This window comes from Apis cerana, linkage group LG8 (genome assembly GCF_029169275.1).
Source record: "Apis cerana isolate GH-2021 linkage group LG8, AcerK_1.0, whole genome shotgun sequence".
Classification (NCBI taxonomy): domain Eukaryota; kingdom Metazoa; phylum Arthropoda; class Insecta; order Hymenoptera; family Apidae; genus Apis; species Apis cerana.
The window spans coordinates 10,352,678-10,366,222 of record NC_083859.1 but is presented as its reverse complement, the minus strand read 5'-3'; the positions used below and the strand labels follow the sequence as shown (position 1 = coordinate 10,366,222).

The 13,545-nt window shown below is 37.5% G+C and overlaps 1 protein-coding gene across 8 annotated transcripts in view; it reads right to left on the bottom strand.

Annotated features, from left to right (window-relative positions):
* The window catches only part of LOC108002596 (uncharacterized), a 352,190-nt gene that overhangs the window by 67,397 nt on the left and 271,248 nt on the right, over positions 1-13,545 (bottom strand). For all 8 annotated transcript variants that reach the window (XM_062078870.1, XM_062078876.1, XM_062078872.1 and 5 more), the window contains one exon: positions 11,096-11,234. In XM_062078870.1, coding sequence (XP_061934854.1) covers positions 11,096-11,234 — 139 coding nt within the window. The remainder of the gene's footprint in view (positions 1-11,095; positions 11,235-13,545) is intronic.

Here is a 13,545-nt window from a genome sequence, read left to right as displayed (position 1 = left end):
AAAGATGGAATTCGAGGCGTTCGCCAGGCAGCCACAAAAGAGAGAGGAGCGGAAGAAGCTATTTACCAAGCGGCATCGCGAGCCATCTACCCCGTCGTAGAAAGCGTCGAGTTGGTTATAGATGTTAGAGGAGGATGAGGGAGGGGCGAGCAGAGAAATTTAGACGAATTGGACGGTCTCTCGGATGGGAGAGATCATTGTTCGATTCTTCAATCCACTTCTTTCTCTTATCTCTCGATTCTTGTTACCCTCGTGGTCCTACTTGCTGTTTTGGTTAATTCAGGATGGATTGATTGTTGGAATAATTATACGAATACGAATGGATCATGTGAAAATTCATTGACGTCGGTAATGTATTTATGTGAAACATATTTGGAAATAAAAATTCACTTAAACGGTGAGTAATCAATTGTATATCAGGAACAGGTAATTGTAACCTCAAAACGACAGAGTTTATAATATAATAAACATTATTTAAAGAATTTATATAAAATTACTTCGAGTAATTAATTATCGATTATTATATTCAATAAGTAAAGTGTATTCTTTAAGGCTCAAGATCTCTATCCTCGTGTCGTGCTTCTTGCTCCTGTATTACGTAGTTATTTCAGGATGGGTCGATTGACTGTTGGAATATTGACTCTTGTAGACATTAAAAAAATTATACGAATGGATCGTGTGAAAATTCATCGATGTCGATAATGTATTTATGTTACATGGAACATATTTGGAAAGAAAAATGAACTTAAATGAATAATCGCAGGTAACAGTAACCTCAAAACGTTGAGGTTATGTACGAAAAGTGGATCAATAACTACGAATAAATATTAATAAAGGTTAATTGGATTATTGGCCAATAAAATTATCGTATGAAATTTAAAGTATATTCTTTAAGGTTCAAAAAGATTCTTAATAAGGATAATTCGCAATAGCTTATCGTTTCCAAAATTTATCAAAACGAATTTATCAACGAATAATCAAAAGGAATGGCAACTTCAAAGACATATTCGTACATATTATACGAAAACATATTTGGACAGAATAATCGCGGATAACTGTAATCTCTGAAAACGGCTGAAGTTATACGAAGAGTGGATCAACTACGAATAAATGTTATTCGAACACTTTAAATAAAATTATTTAAATAATTAATTGGATTGGATAAAGTTATCGATCCTATTCATCGTATTAAATTCAAAGTACATCCCTATCTCGAGCTATATTCTTCTCATCCGATCTTCAAAAAGATTCTTGATAACAATAATCTGTAATCTCATCTCGTCGTTTCGAAATTCAAAATTTATCGAAAAGAATTTATCAAGAAGCCGAGCAATCAAGAGGAGCAGCAACCTCAACCTCATATCCGTAGATCCTATCGCAGATCCAAACTCCTCCAAGTGATCAAGACTTTCCTGCTCGAACCTCCCTCTCCCTCCCCATAGAAATAATTACCACCACCTAGCCTATCAACTTCTCATGAACTTCGACTACTTTCACAGACAGACTAGCAGTATCGAAATCGAAAAACAAAAAAGGAAGAAAGAAAAAAAACATCGTCCAGGTTCGTCGTGATGGACCTAACGGACAACCTAACCTAACCTAACCCAATCCAACACCAAGAGCGAGCGTAGGCTTAGTAACAGGATTTTCATCCCGGCCAACTGACAATTCCATAATAAAGTATATCCATCACGTGCCGGCGCCATTACCCTTTCCACGGGCCGTTCGTTCCAGACACGGAGGTGGAAATAATTCCCGGAAGTAACGCGTGTCGATGGACAGATAAACTTTCCCTCCAATTCGAATCCAATCAGCGGATCGTCTGTCGATAGGTACGGCGTCGCAGAGGGGAAATCCATGGGTTATTATTCATGCGCTGGCGACATGTGGGCCCCCGTGGTCAACGCGAAGGCAATATAACTTTTTTTTCTTTTTTTTTTATTAACCCCTCCTCCTCCTCCTCCTCCCCCTTTCTTCCTCATTTCGTACGACTTTTCGTATTCCAGGGCAATTCCTTTCCCCTCCCCGTCTCTCCCCGGCGGTCGATGGCGTCCACTTTATTATTAGCCACTATTTTTTTGTCATAATGAAGGATTTTTTTCCATGGGGCGGTTTGAGGATTGGGAGTCCCCGACGGTGGAACGTTTCACGTATGGAAATGAAGTTTGAATTCGTGGATTCGAGAGTTTTCCTCGGTCGGGTTTTTCCGGTTAATTTTCCGATCTCGCGGCTCGGAGATCGTCGACGAAGTATTATCTTGTTCTGTTCGGTTTTTTCTCTTCTTTTTTTTATATATAAGCAGCGTTGCTGCAATAATTGAGACAATTGAGACGAGTGTCGTGAAATATTTCCATGAGTAAATATGGCGGATTTAAAGTTCAAATTTCAGCGATTAATTAAAGATGATTTTTTTTTTCTTCTAGGATTTTGATGTTTGGGTCTCTGTTTGTATATCATTTTTATTTTATGCAATATTTGATATATTTGTTAATTTTGATTAATTTAAAAAAATACCGTCGAACGATATAAATTTTTGAAATTGAGTTTAAATTCTTCTTAAAATCATTTTTATAATTTTACATTTCCAATGAATAATGTTTTTTCCTTCGCAAAAGACTTACGAAGAATGATAATTGTGATCCTCAGTTCTCTCGTTACGAGCCATATTTTTTATCATTAAAAGCGATTGCTTTATTATTTCTTGAACAAGTATTCTCAAGAATATGTAAATTTATTCAAATACGAGACACAGGAAATTTTGCGTTAAATTTCGCAATTTATTTTTCGAACAAAAATATCGAACAAAAATTTGTATAAATATAAACATCTCGTCGCAATTTCGAAAAAAAATTCACGTTTGATTAATTTTAATTCTTACTCGTGTTTCGAAACAATTCCTTTTTTTTTTGCTCTTTTTTTTTACATATTTTCATCATACAGTTTCGAATTATTTTTCAATTCATTCACAGCTCGTTGATAAAACAAACTCTCGAAAGCTGTTAAAATTGATTTATTTCAGCATATATCCGCAAAAATATTCAAACGTGTCCCTGGATATTTATAAAAAAAAAAATAATCTTCTTCTTTCCTTGTAATAAATAACGTCGAATTTTATCAGTGTTATCGTTTCTCAATCTTGAAACAGATCGATGTTACAATTTTTTTTCAAATACCGATTAATTTATTTTATTTTCTTTGGAAATTTAAGTTAAATAATATTATTTTTTTGAATTTTGAAAATTGTTTAATTAATACTATTAACTTGCAGTAAACTATCTTTCATTTTGTTATTTCGATATTAATATTTTCAATTAAAAACACGTTTTTCGCAACGTGAAATTAAAAAAAAATCGAAAAATGCATATCAACTTTTTGACAATAGTAAAATTACGCATACTGTGCGATAAAAAGAGAATAATTAAACGTACACGTCACTCGATACCATCGAATATCGGTTAAATTGGAAAAAGTTTCAATGACTGGAATGGCACATCAAATTCCCATCAACGAAATAACAAGAATTTTTAATAAAACAAGTATCGAAAGACGAGTTTTAAAAAAAGGAAAATTTAGGAATATATAATTCATGAATATTAAATGCCTATTATATATCATAATCGAGTGATCGTGTAAACGTTTGATGATTCCCAGTTGAAGAACGTTAATGAAAAAAAATAAATAAATAAATAAATATGTGATAAAATTTTTGCAAAAGTAATTTGTGATAAATCGTAAATAAATTAGAAAATGTATAAATATCAAAGCGATGCTTGGCAAATGGCCAATTTAAACGCTTTCATTTCCATATTAGAATTAAAATTAAATGATATATATATATACACATTCAAGAGGAAAGAAAATTAAATTTGAAATTTGATAATTTCATTGAAAAATTAATCTCAAAAAAAATTACGATTTATTGAAATTTATAGAAAGCTGGTGGAAATTATTCTTTCCATCATTTACTTAACTTAACATGAAACGCCATTTTATCGTTTTACAAAATTAATGTGAAATTTTCCATTTATATATAGTTTAAATTTCAATCTCTTTTCTTTTTTTGCAATATATTTTTCATCCATTTTTTAATAATTTAAAATGAGCTGAATAACGAAACTTTTCTCCTATAAATTTTACTTTCGAAACCTTTTCTAAATTTTCAATATGTTTCCCCGCGAAGAGAACAAAAGCTCGAGTTATCGTTATTAAATCGTATTAATTATAAAATTGTCAAAATTGTATCGTATCAAAATTTTCAATCTAGATTATGATCCAGTTAACAGTGAATAAATTTACGAGCAAGAATCACGTCCATTCTATTAAATGACACCAGCTCCACTAAGTGTAACGTGATCTCGAGTACCTGAGTATCGCGACGCCTCGTTAACGGCGCCATGAGCTAATCGATAATTCACCTATGTACAGAGCATCATCCATCCGATCATGGCTAGATCTTTCAAAGTTCCAGGAATGCATTCAGGAATGAAGAAAGATTTTACTCTTTACAAAAAAATCATAAGTAAAAATTTTGTGAGAATTATAAGTTGAGAACCACTTTGCTACGTTCAAAGAGAATTGCCTTCCTCTGCTAAAAATCTGAGAGAAACACTTCGTGATCCATAAGTTGAGAATCACTGAGCACCGCGTTCGAAGACAATGATTTGTTTGAACCATTGAGCAAAGTTTTTAAAAAGCCTTTTATAATCGTCACAAAATTAAGAACCCCTGCACGAAATCCGAGAAACATTTCGTGATCCATAAGTTGAGAATCACTGAGTACCGCGTTCGAAGACAATGATTTGTTTGAACCATTGAGCAAAGTTTTTAAAAAGCCCTTTATAATCGCCACAAAATTGAGAACCCCTGCACGAAATCCGAGAAACATTTCGCGATCCGCAAGTTGAGAACCACTGAGCACCGCGTTCGAAGACAATGATTTGTTTGAACCCGAGCAAAGTTTTTAAAAAGTGCTTTACAATCGCCACAAAATTGAGATACCACTGTATCCGCGAAGAGTAGCGAATGGAACGCAGAGGAAGAAAGGGGAAGGATATAATAAAAATTGATAAATAACAATAATCGAAAAGAACGAGAAGAATTGAGAAATGACAAATGACTTTTCGATCGAACCGCGAGCAAAGGGGTAATCGTGATCGTATCCTGGCCGGGTTCGTTCGACCCGGTTATAATAATAACAATGATAATAACGATAAAATTTCACGGCGAGAAGGTTCGTTTGCCAGCATCGCGACCCGATATCAGGTTTTAACACGGCAAAACTTCGCGAGCAACTCGGCGATTTGTTAGCAAGGCCTGATAATTGATCGCGCCCTGCAGTTAATCAGAGTTCGAGTGGACCTCCGAGACCGAATCGAACCCGAGTTTTAGAAAATTCGAACTCGCTTCCCCTCTTTCCCTTAAATTTTGCGATTTAATTTTAATTCGAAGAGAAGAAGTTTCCTCGTTTCTCGTTCGTTTTTTTTTTCCATTCCATCCTCCCGTGCCGGGAACAATTTTTGACAAGGATTGCAAGGATAAGGAGACCGCTTGAATATAATTTTTTTTTAAATTATACTTGGAGAAAGTTTTCGGATACCACCAGTTCCGGTCGAATGGAACCGACAAAGGAGGACAGCGCAACGAAAGGTTAAACGGTGTAGAATAAAAATAAAAGAGCGTCCAATTGCGCGATTAAACGACCGAACGAACAATCTACCGGTCGAAATAATTTAAATTTGTTAAATCATGGCAATTGGTTCCTATGGTGCAACGTCATCGGGGCAATGAGACAAGATTTTTCCTGCGGTGGATAATTGGAAAATAACCCTCTATTTCTCAATTATTCCGTATCAACGGTGATCAGTGGCGAGCTGCATTAGAAATAACGAGATTATTATCATTAACGGAGGCTGATTGGATTAATGGACCCTCCAAGTCTCTCCATCCCAGCCGTTGCCTATTTAAATGTTTACCCGTTCGATTCCGTGGTAATGGCGATCACGAGCGCGAGTTAGGCGGGTTTAACGAGTTCTCCAACATTTATTAAACAACAAAAAGAATTTTTGTCGAGAGGGGTTTGTTCGAATGAGTGAAAGAAAATGAGAATGAAAAATTCTTGATATGCTTCCGGATTTTCCTTTGGATTAAATGAAGGAAGAATTAAAAAGTTGAATTAATTAATAAAGATTTGGGTAAGGATATTTATTATGGATCTAGATAATTTAGAAAATGTCGTTAGAAATTAAATAAATTCTTCTTTTATCGATCATTTTATCGATTAATGCCAATTCTATTATCGAATCTATTAGACGAGAAAATTTTGATTAATAATTTTTTAATGAATCAATTTTTCCGAAAGAATCGTCAAGATAAAAAGATTACAGTATCTGATTGAATGAATAAAATTTTCACAAATATTAAGAAACGGAGCAGTATCGATTTTCAAAAAAAGGGGAAAAACTTTGGAGAAAAAATTGGATCGATTAAAATACACCAGTGGAGCAACCAAACGTTAGATCAGCCCGAATAATCCCGCTTATCCTTCATTTCGTTTGCCTGACCTCCTCTCATCACTCTTCGTCCTCGAATCAAAGAATCTTAATGGTAATTCCGCCGATTGGCCCATTTACCAGCTTCGCCTTACTCGGATTTCGCCACGCGAAACGACATCCCCCTTCCCTTCCCCACTTTTCCTTCCCTTTTTCTTTTTGCCGCTTTCTCGCCAACCCGCGTCCGTGAAAAGAGAAGTTCACTGATTGGAAGGCTAATCACGCGCTACTCTCCATTACATTAATTAAAACTTAACTCTCAACTTCGCCCGGTTACCAAGGCTATCTTGTCCGCCACCAGCTTTCTCTCCGCCGTCTTCGAGCCGCGACGACGACGACGGCGACGACGCTCGTCTTGTTTCCACTCCGTGTCAGCGGTTCTCAACTTTCCTCGGCCATTTGCATATCAATGGAAGAGTATGAAAAGAGCGGCAGAGAGGTATGCAAGGTTATAAGGTTGCTCGATTGCCAATTCGTCGGGATCAACGAGTTTAGCTTCGTTTTTGAATTTTAGAGATTGTATGAATTTGAAATTCTTGATAGTTAAGAAATTATTTTCGAATATCTTAATTTTTATACATATCGATCGTGAAGACGAAAATTTCCAATTATTCTTATTAGATTTTTTTAATTTTCTACTTTTTTCCCCCCTCTCCATCTTGCAATAAGATTCTACATAAATTCTTTATTTCTTTTTGGAATCTTTTTACAAAAATTATTTATTATTCAAATTTTTCTCGATTAATAATTATTATGTAAAATTATTTTATAATTGAAAACAATTAAATTTTATATTATAGATGATACAAAAATAAAAGTTTCATCACGACGACATCCAATCCTGCATTAAAGACACATTTCCTCAACGCCATTAAATACAGGACTGTGTATCGATCCATATTTCTACTTGAAGACACGTCTGACCCTAAACGTGCTTTTACTACTACTTCCATCTTTACCAAGATAGCAATATAAATGTCCTTATATTGATTCCAAATTGATACTTATTTAATATGTACTTAAATTAGTACGGTACGCCGGTATTTTATGATTTTATTCGACTATTATAAAGTTAAGTTGAAAGTTCTTAATGGAAAAGAAACCCCTCGTAATGGATGAAATATTGCTACGAATGAAGTTATATAAAAATTAGCAACGATAAAATTCTTCGAGCGATTCAAGAAAGTCGTTTAACAGTTTCTACACATTAATCTCTCAAATTTCAAAGGACAAATTTTTCCTTCATTCTTATTTCTCCTCCAAAAAATATCATTATCAACAAGTAATTTTTCATAAATTTTTTTTTATGTATACTTTACATTGCACAAAAGAATTTGCTTCACTCCGTTCGCGTAGTATTTTTTCATACCATCGTATCAAATTGATCGTTAATAATTATCCATTTTCAGCAATTAATTCTGAACCCCATTTGAAATTCATTCGATTTATCGACGCGGAAACAAAGAGAAAGAATTAGCAAAAATCGAGCTCGAGAATCGAGCCGGTGTGATTCTCGCTTCCTGTGCATCCCGCTGACCTTCCGCCACGCTTCCGCCAACTACGTTGTACACGCTCGAAAATTAAGCGTTCTCGACCCGCAAAACAAAACAAAACGTTTTTGATTCCCTCGACAATTTTCAAAACTCGTAAACATTTCCATATTAAAAAAAATAGAATATCTTTCGACTCGTCGAAACGATATAAATAAATCAAATAAATTAAGCTTGTTCGATCGAGGAAATCGAGGAAAGGAAATCTGACGACAGAATGGAGAATCCGAATTTTCGGAGAATTACCGCCATTTTGTTGAGTACGATCACGGTTGATCCTTGGCCGCGGAGCGCCATCTATCGCGGATATCGTCCAAATAGAATTTTTCGCGAAGTGCACGAAATGATCTCGTCCTAACCTCTTCCACCACCATTCTTCTTCCGCGGGGATATTAAGGTCACTCGGGAATATAAGAATCTGGGGGGAGGAGGGGGGAGGAAGATAGAACGAAACGGAATAAAGGATCCTCATCTCGGTCGCGTCTTATCGTTGATTGTACTACTTTGCCGGAGTTTCATCCCGCGGCCCAAAGGTTTCACGCGCTAAAAGAGCAAATAAATGAAATTCTGATAAACAATTTCTGAATATTCCGCCGGCTTCTTTTTTCTCCTCCTCCCCTGCCGCGACCTCTCGCGTTCCCGCTAATTTGAAATTTAAACGGCGAACAGAATTAGCCGGGGAATATTTAATATTAACTTCGAGAATAATGAGGAAATTTTCTTTTTCTTCTTCTTTCTCTTTCTCTTTTCAAGAATAAAAGAGAATCGTGAATCTTTAACGCGTCAACTCCAAAGGAGATTAATCGTACGAATAAATTAGACGATCGTGTATTAATTTTTCCATAGTTTTTTAATCATCGTATATAATGATCAGAAACTATTTTCGTAAAGGTTTTAATCGAATTTCCGATTATTATTTCTTTCCGTGAAAAAAGTTCCTACATATACTTAAAAATTCCTCAGGAAATTCCACCATATCTGCTCGACAAGAGGAATAAATATCAAAATATTTTTCTCGAAAAACACGTTATTTCGAGCGCAGGTACGAAAAATTGCTAGAAACTTGTTGAAATGGATTCTTAGAAGATTTCTAGGAACCCCGCTCGGATTAATCGGGATTAGGATTTCGCGTAATGTTAAAAAGAAATCCCTAGAACTTGGCACACGATTTCTTATAAAATATCTAGAAATTCTGCGGTATCTAACCGGGTCGTCCTCTAATGTCTGGGGCGAAAATTCTCGTCCCTGACGAAAAAGAAATTTTCCAAGCGAGGTTTCACCGCCGGTTGCAGCTTATCGGTGATCGTCGCGGCTTAAAGGCGACGTTGAACGAAGCGCGCCTTAAGCTTCGCCGCGATACCAGCGAGGACCACCACCAGAAAACGGCGACGCGCCGTAGATACTGTCTGCCCGTACGACAGCGAACGCTCTCTCTTCGAAATTGGATCCTGGGCGTAAGTTGCGGATAACGAGTGGCTGGATTTTTCGGACGAATGTGCGAAATCGATAGTCGAACGCAACGTGGAAACCACTTTTCATATTTCGTAACCAGATATTTTTCGAAATGACACTTTCGACGAGCGTGTCGCGTGCCTCTCGTGAAATAATTTCCATGTCGAAATTTCGAAGAAACAGGGATCGTTACGAGTGAAGGGTTGGAACTAAACATCGTGCAACGAAGAAGCAACAACACGTGTTTCGTATTGGAGAAAACTTCAAAAGTGTTTCTAGAAATAATTTTCATCGAATATTTCTGATGGAAATCAACGATTCGTATCGGTATCTTGGTCGTTTCAAAGTTTTTGAGTTTAGGTAATTTATTGGATCGTTCTCGATTCGCTCGAAACCAATCACAATTTTTCCAAAAATCAGATTCGTTCAGATTCTTTTCATCGATTCGAAGTAAATTCAAAATTTCGTTAAAAAAGAAATTCTCGGTGACATCCCTTTTCAATCTTCCTCTCCTCACAAACAAAATTCTTTTGTTCGCCTCTCAAATGTATCGAAATTGTACCATTCAACAAAAATCAAACCAATCAATTCCCAAGTAAGAATATATATATATAACACAAAGAAATACTTCCCAATCCGTGATAAATCCATAGATAACAATAGACATTAACCGAGTCAAATTGAAAGAGTCCAACCCCTTCCTGACCTTAGGAACCGACCCAATTTTCAAAACCAAAATGTATGCTCGTCAAAATTAAATCGAAGAATACCGACGTTAGCAGCGCAATGAAAACAATAAATACAAGCATGCAAGTTTACTGAAAGAACACTTTAATTACACGTGACTACATGTAACGGTTTAAAAAACCTGAAACTATATACATCTAAGAGAAACAAATAGATGCCAACTATGAATGGCATTACTTCCAACGTTGAATAATCAACCATGAAGTAATGGCATTGCTGACAACATTGAATAGTAAAACCATGAAATTCACAAAATTTCAGCGAACTTCAAACTCTTTAACAACCGATAATTCCCACATAAAGAAATTAAACAAATCTCCAACCTCCTGTGAAACCCTGTAAAATACTCCCTCTCATGAATGTATCAGCATCCATCATAATACAGCGATACGAGCTCATCCTTGGACTCGCCCTCCCTTCCACCCCGGAATTTAGAAACGTTTTATATATATATATATATATACATTGTCGGTTGGCACGTCGCCTCGAGCGCTTTGTCGGGTAGGGATCGGGCAACGAAGGGTGCAGTTAATTAATAAAAGCTCGGGACGGGCGTGGGTCAGGGGTGGCGGCGATGGTGGTGGATAAAGGACGATAGGGAGATACGATCCGTGCATCGCTTCATATCGACGGCCGCCTGTCGATATGCTATGTAGTAGACGCGTGTGACGATGTGCGATCTGATAGACGCACATACGCACACATTCGCGCGCGCGTATAATCACGATAGGCTATATATATATATATATCTCACTTGCAATTCAAACGAGAGAGAGAGAGAGAGGGAGAAAGACTCACGTGTCCTGAATGAGAAACTTGTCGTCTTTGGTCTCGATGCAGCGGCCCTTGTTGGTCATCATGGACCCGTTCACCGTCACCAACCCCTGATTCCCCGATTGAAACCAGTGGCCGTTCCACTGCGCCGGGAACTCGCAACCTGCAACACACACACAAGAAGGCGCATATCACAAGGTGTTGGCAGTTTTACATTTTTTTCATATCGGGCGGGGCTCGATAAATAAAAGCGCGGATATATAATCCGGCCAAGGGAATATTCAAAACGTTAGGGGGGGGGAGGGTGATGGCCCGCGGATATAAACCGGTACTATCGGCTCTTTTGTGAGGGGGACGATTTTTTGGAGGATGGGTTAGGATGGGATAGGTCTTGTTGTTGCCTCTTTTGTTTGTTTCGTTCTCCTTTTTTTCCCCTCTCTCTCCAAGCGACCAGGTTATGAAGAGTTGTTTAAGAGAATTGGATTTTTAACGTCGAACGCTTTCTTGGAAATACAGTGGAAATAAAACGGGAAAAGGAAAGAAGAGAAAAAAACAATTTTCCAATGCTTTCAATAGGCATTGTATTCCAAATTCCCTTATTGTTTCGAATCGCCGTAAAATAAAAAAATAAAACCGGGATAAAACTTGACGTTTCGAATTTTCAAACGAGTGATAAATTTTTCGTGGGAAAGAAACTGGGCGGAGGGAGGTGGAGGGATGTATTCCGTAAAGCGGATCACCGAAAAAATTGAAAAACTTGGGGAAGGAACAAATTTTGATCAATGAAATAAACAGCACCGTTTCCATCCCCCACCCATCTTCTCGAAACCTCCTCGAAACCTCCTCGAATCGTCTTAATGCACGCTTACAACGTTTCCATCCTCGAGAACTCTTGCACATCCTTGCACACACGGATTCCCATCAACGGCGCAATAACCCGCGAGGTAAAAAAGGTGTGAAAAAGGCGCGGACAGAGGGAAGGTGTGGAGGAGTGGAGGACACGAGTGGAAAGGTAGATTACGAGGTTTCGAGGAATTTTCCCAACGAGAAGATCCCCATCCCCGGACGCTGGATCTTGGAAACACTCGGACTTATTAAATGCAAAACACTACTATCCCACCCCTTTCCCCTCTTCTCTCCCTCCCCTCCCACTACAGCAAAACAATGCTTAATCGCCACAATGCTCTCCGCCTTGTAATCCCTCCCCTTCCCCAGCGGGGAAACTAAACGGTTGGAAGTTGGAATTGACAGGGCTCCCTTGAATAATCCGATCCCATCCCTCCTCGAGAACAGGAGGAGGGGGAGGGGATCTTTTTCCATTTTTTTCCAGCGAGAAAAAAGGAGAAAAAGAAACCTCCCCCGGCCCTCCCCGTTCGAAATATCCCGACAATCCTAGAGGGGTTATCCTCTCGTTTCGCCTCATAAGACGGGGAGCCAGAGGGGGACAGACACAGCCTAGGCCAAGCAGAGAAAATTCGCTGCAATTGTTTAAAAGTGGCGAGTGAAAACGCTCGCAGGATGATAAGATTCTCGCTCCCCTCCTCCTCCTCTGTGGCGAACATCCGCCGCGCTTTCGACCGCCATTATCGTCATTGCTTTATAACGTCGCCGCTCTTCCCCCCCTTCCCCCGTGTATTTTCTTGAGAGCATCTCGACGACCCCGCGTTACCGTCACCTCTTTCCATTCGATATCCCCGGCTTTTCGTACTTTTCTCCCTCTCTCTCTCTCTTTCTTTCTCTTCGAGTCGTTTTTCGGGGTTCGAAAACGGGGAGAAATTGAGCGAATGGCAAGTTTTTTCTTAGTGGAGAGGATGATTCTTCTCAACGATTCGATGGTTTTATGGAATTTTTTGGGGGGAAGGGGAATTGAAGTTAGAAGTTGAAGTTCGCACTTTGTTGAATTTTGGATAATTGTTTTTCCAATTTTAATAGAGCGTCAAAGTAATTATATTAAGTTGAAAATTTATTAATAAGAATTTTTCTTCGAAAGAATTTAGGTGTTTAGTATGATCAGGGCGGATTAAGAAAATTCGAAACAAATCGTATAGATGATTAATGATCGAGAAATAATGGGATTAAATTTAGAATTAGCATAAATTGATCGGCGTCGAACAAAAATTTATTCGATGAACTTTCTGACGAACGACTCTCTTAATATTATCTCTAATTGAATTAAAACATGTAGCTCTTTTATTTAGTTTAATCATTATTATGAACAAATGTACAACGTGAACACGTATTCAACGATTGAAAATTATCACAGAGGGATCTGTGATAATATTTTTTACTCATTAGAGAAAATGAATCGAGTGGGAGAAATTTCGAAATTGACATCGACGACAATGTTTTAAAAGGTATTACTGAAAATAATTCATGGCAAACGGGAAGAGAAAGAGAAATAGCGTTTCGAATGAAAGTAACCCACGCCACCATTATTCATCGCTTGACTCGAATAGGAGGAGTAAAGAAAGTGA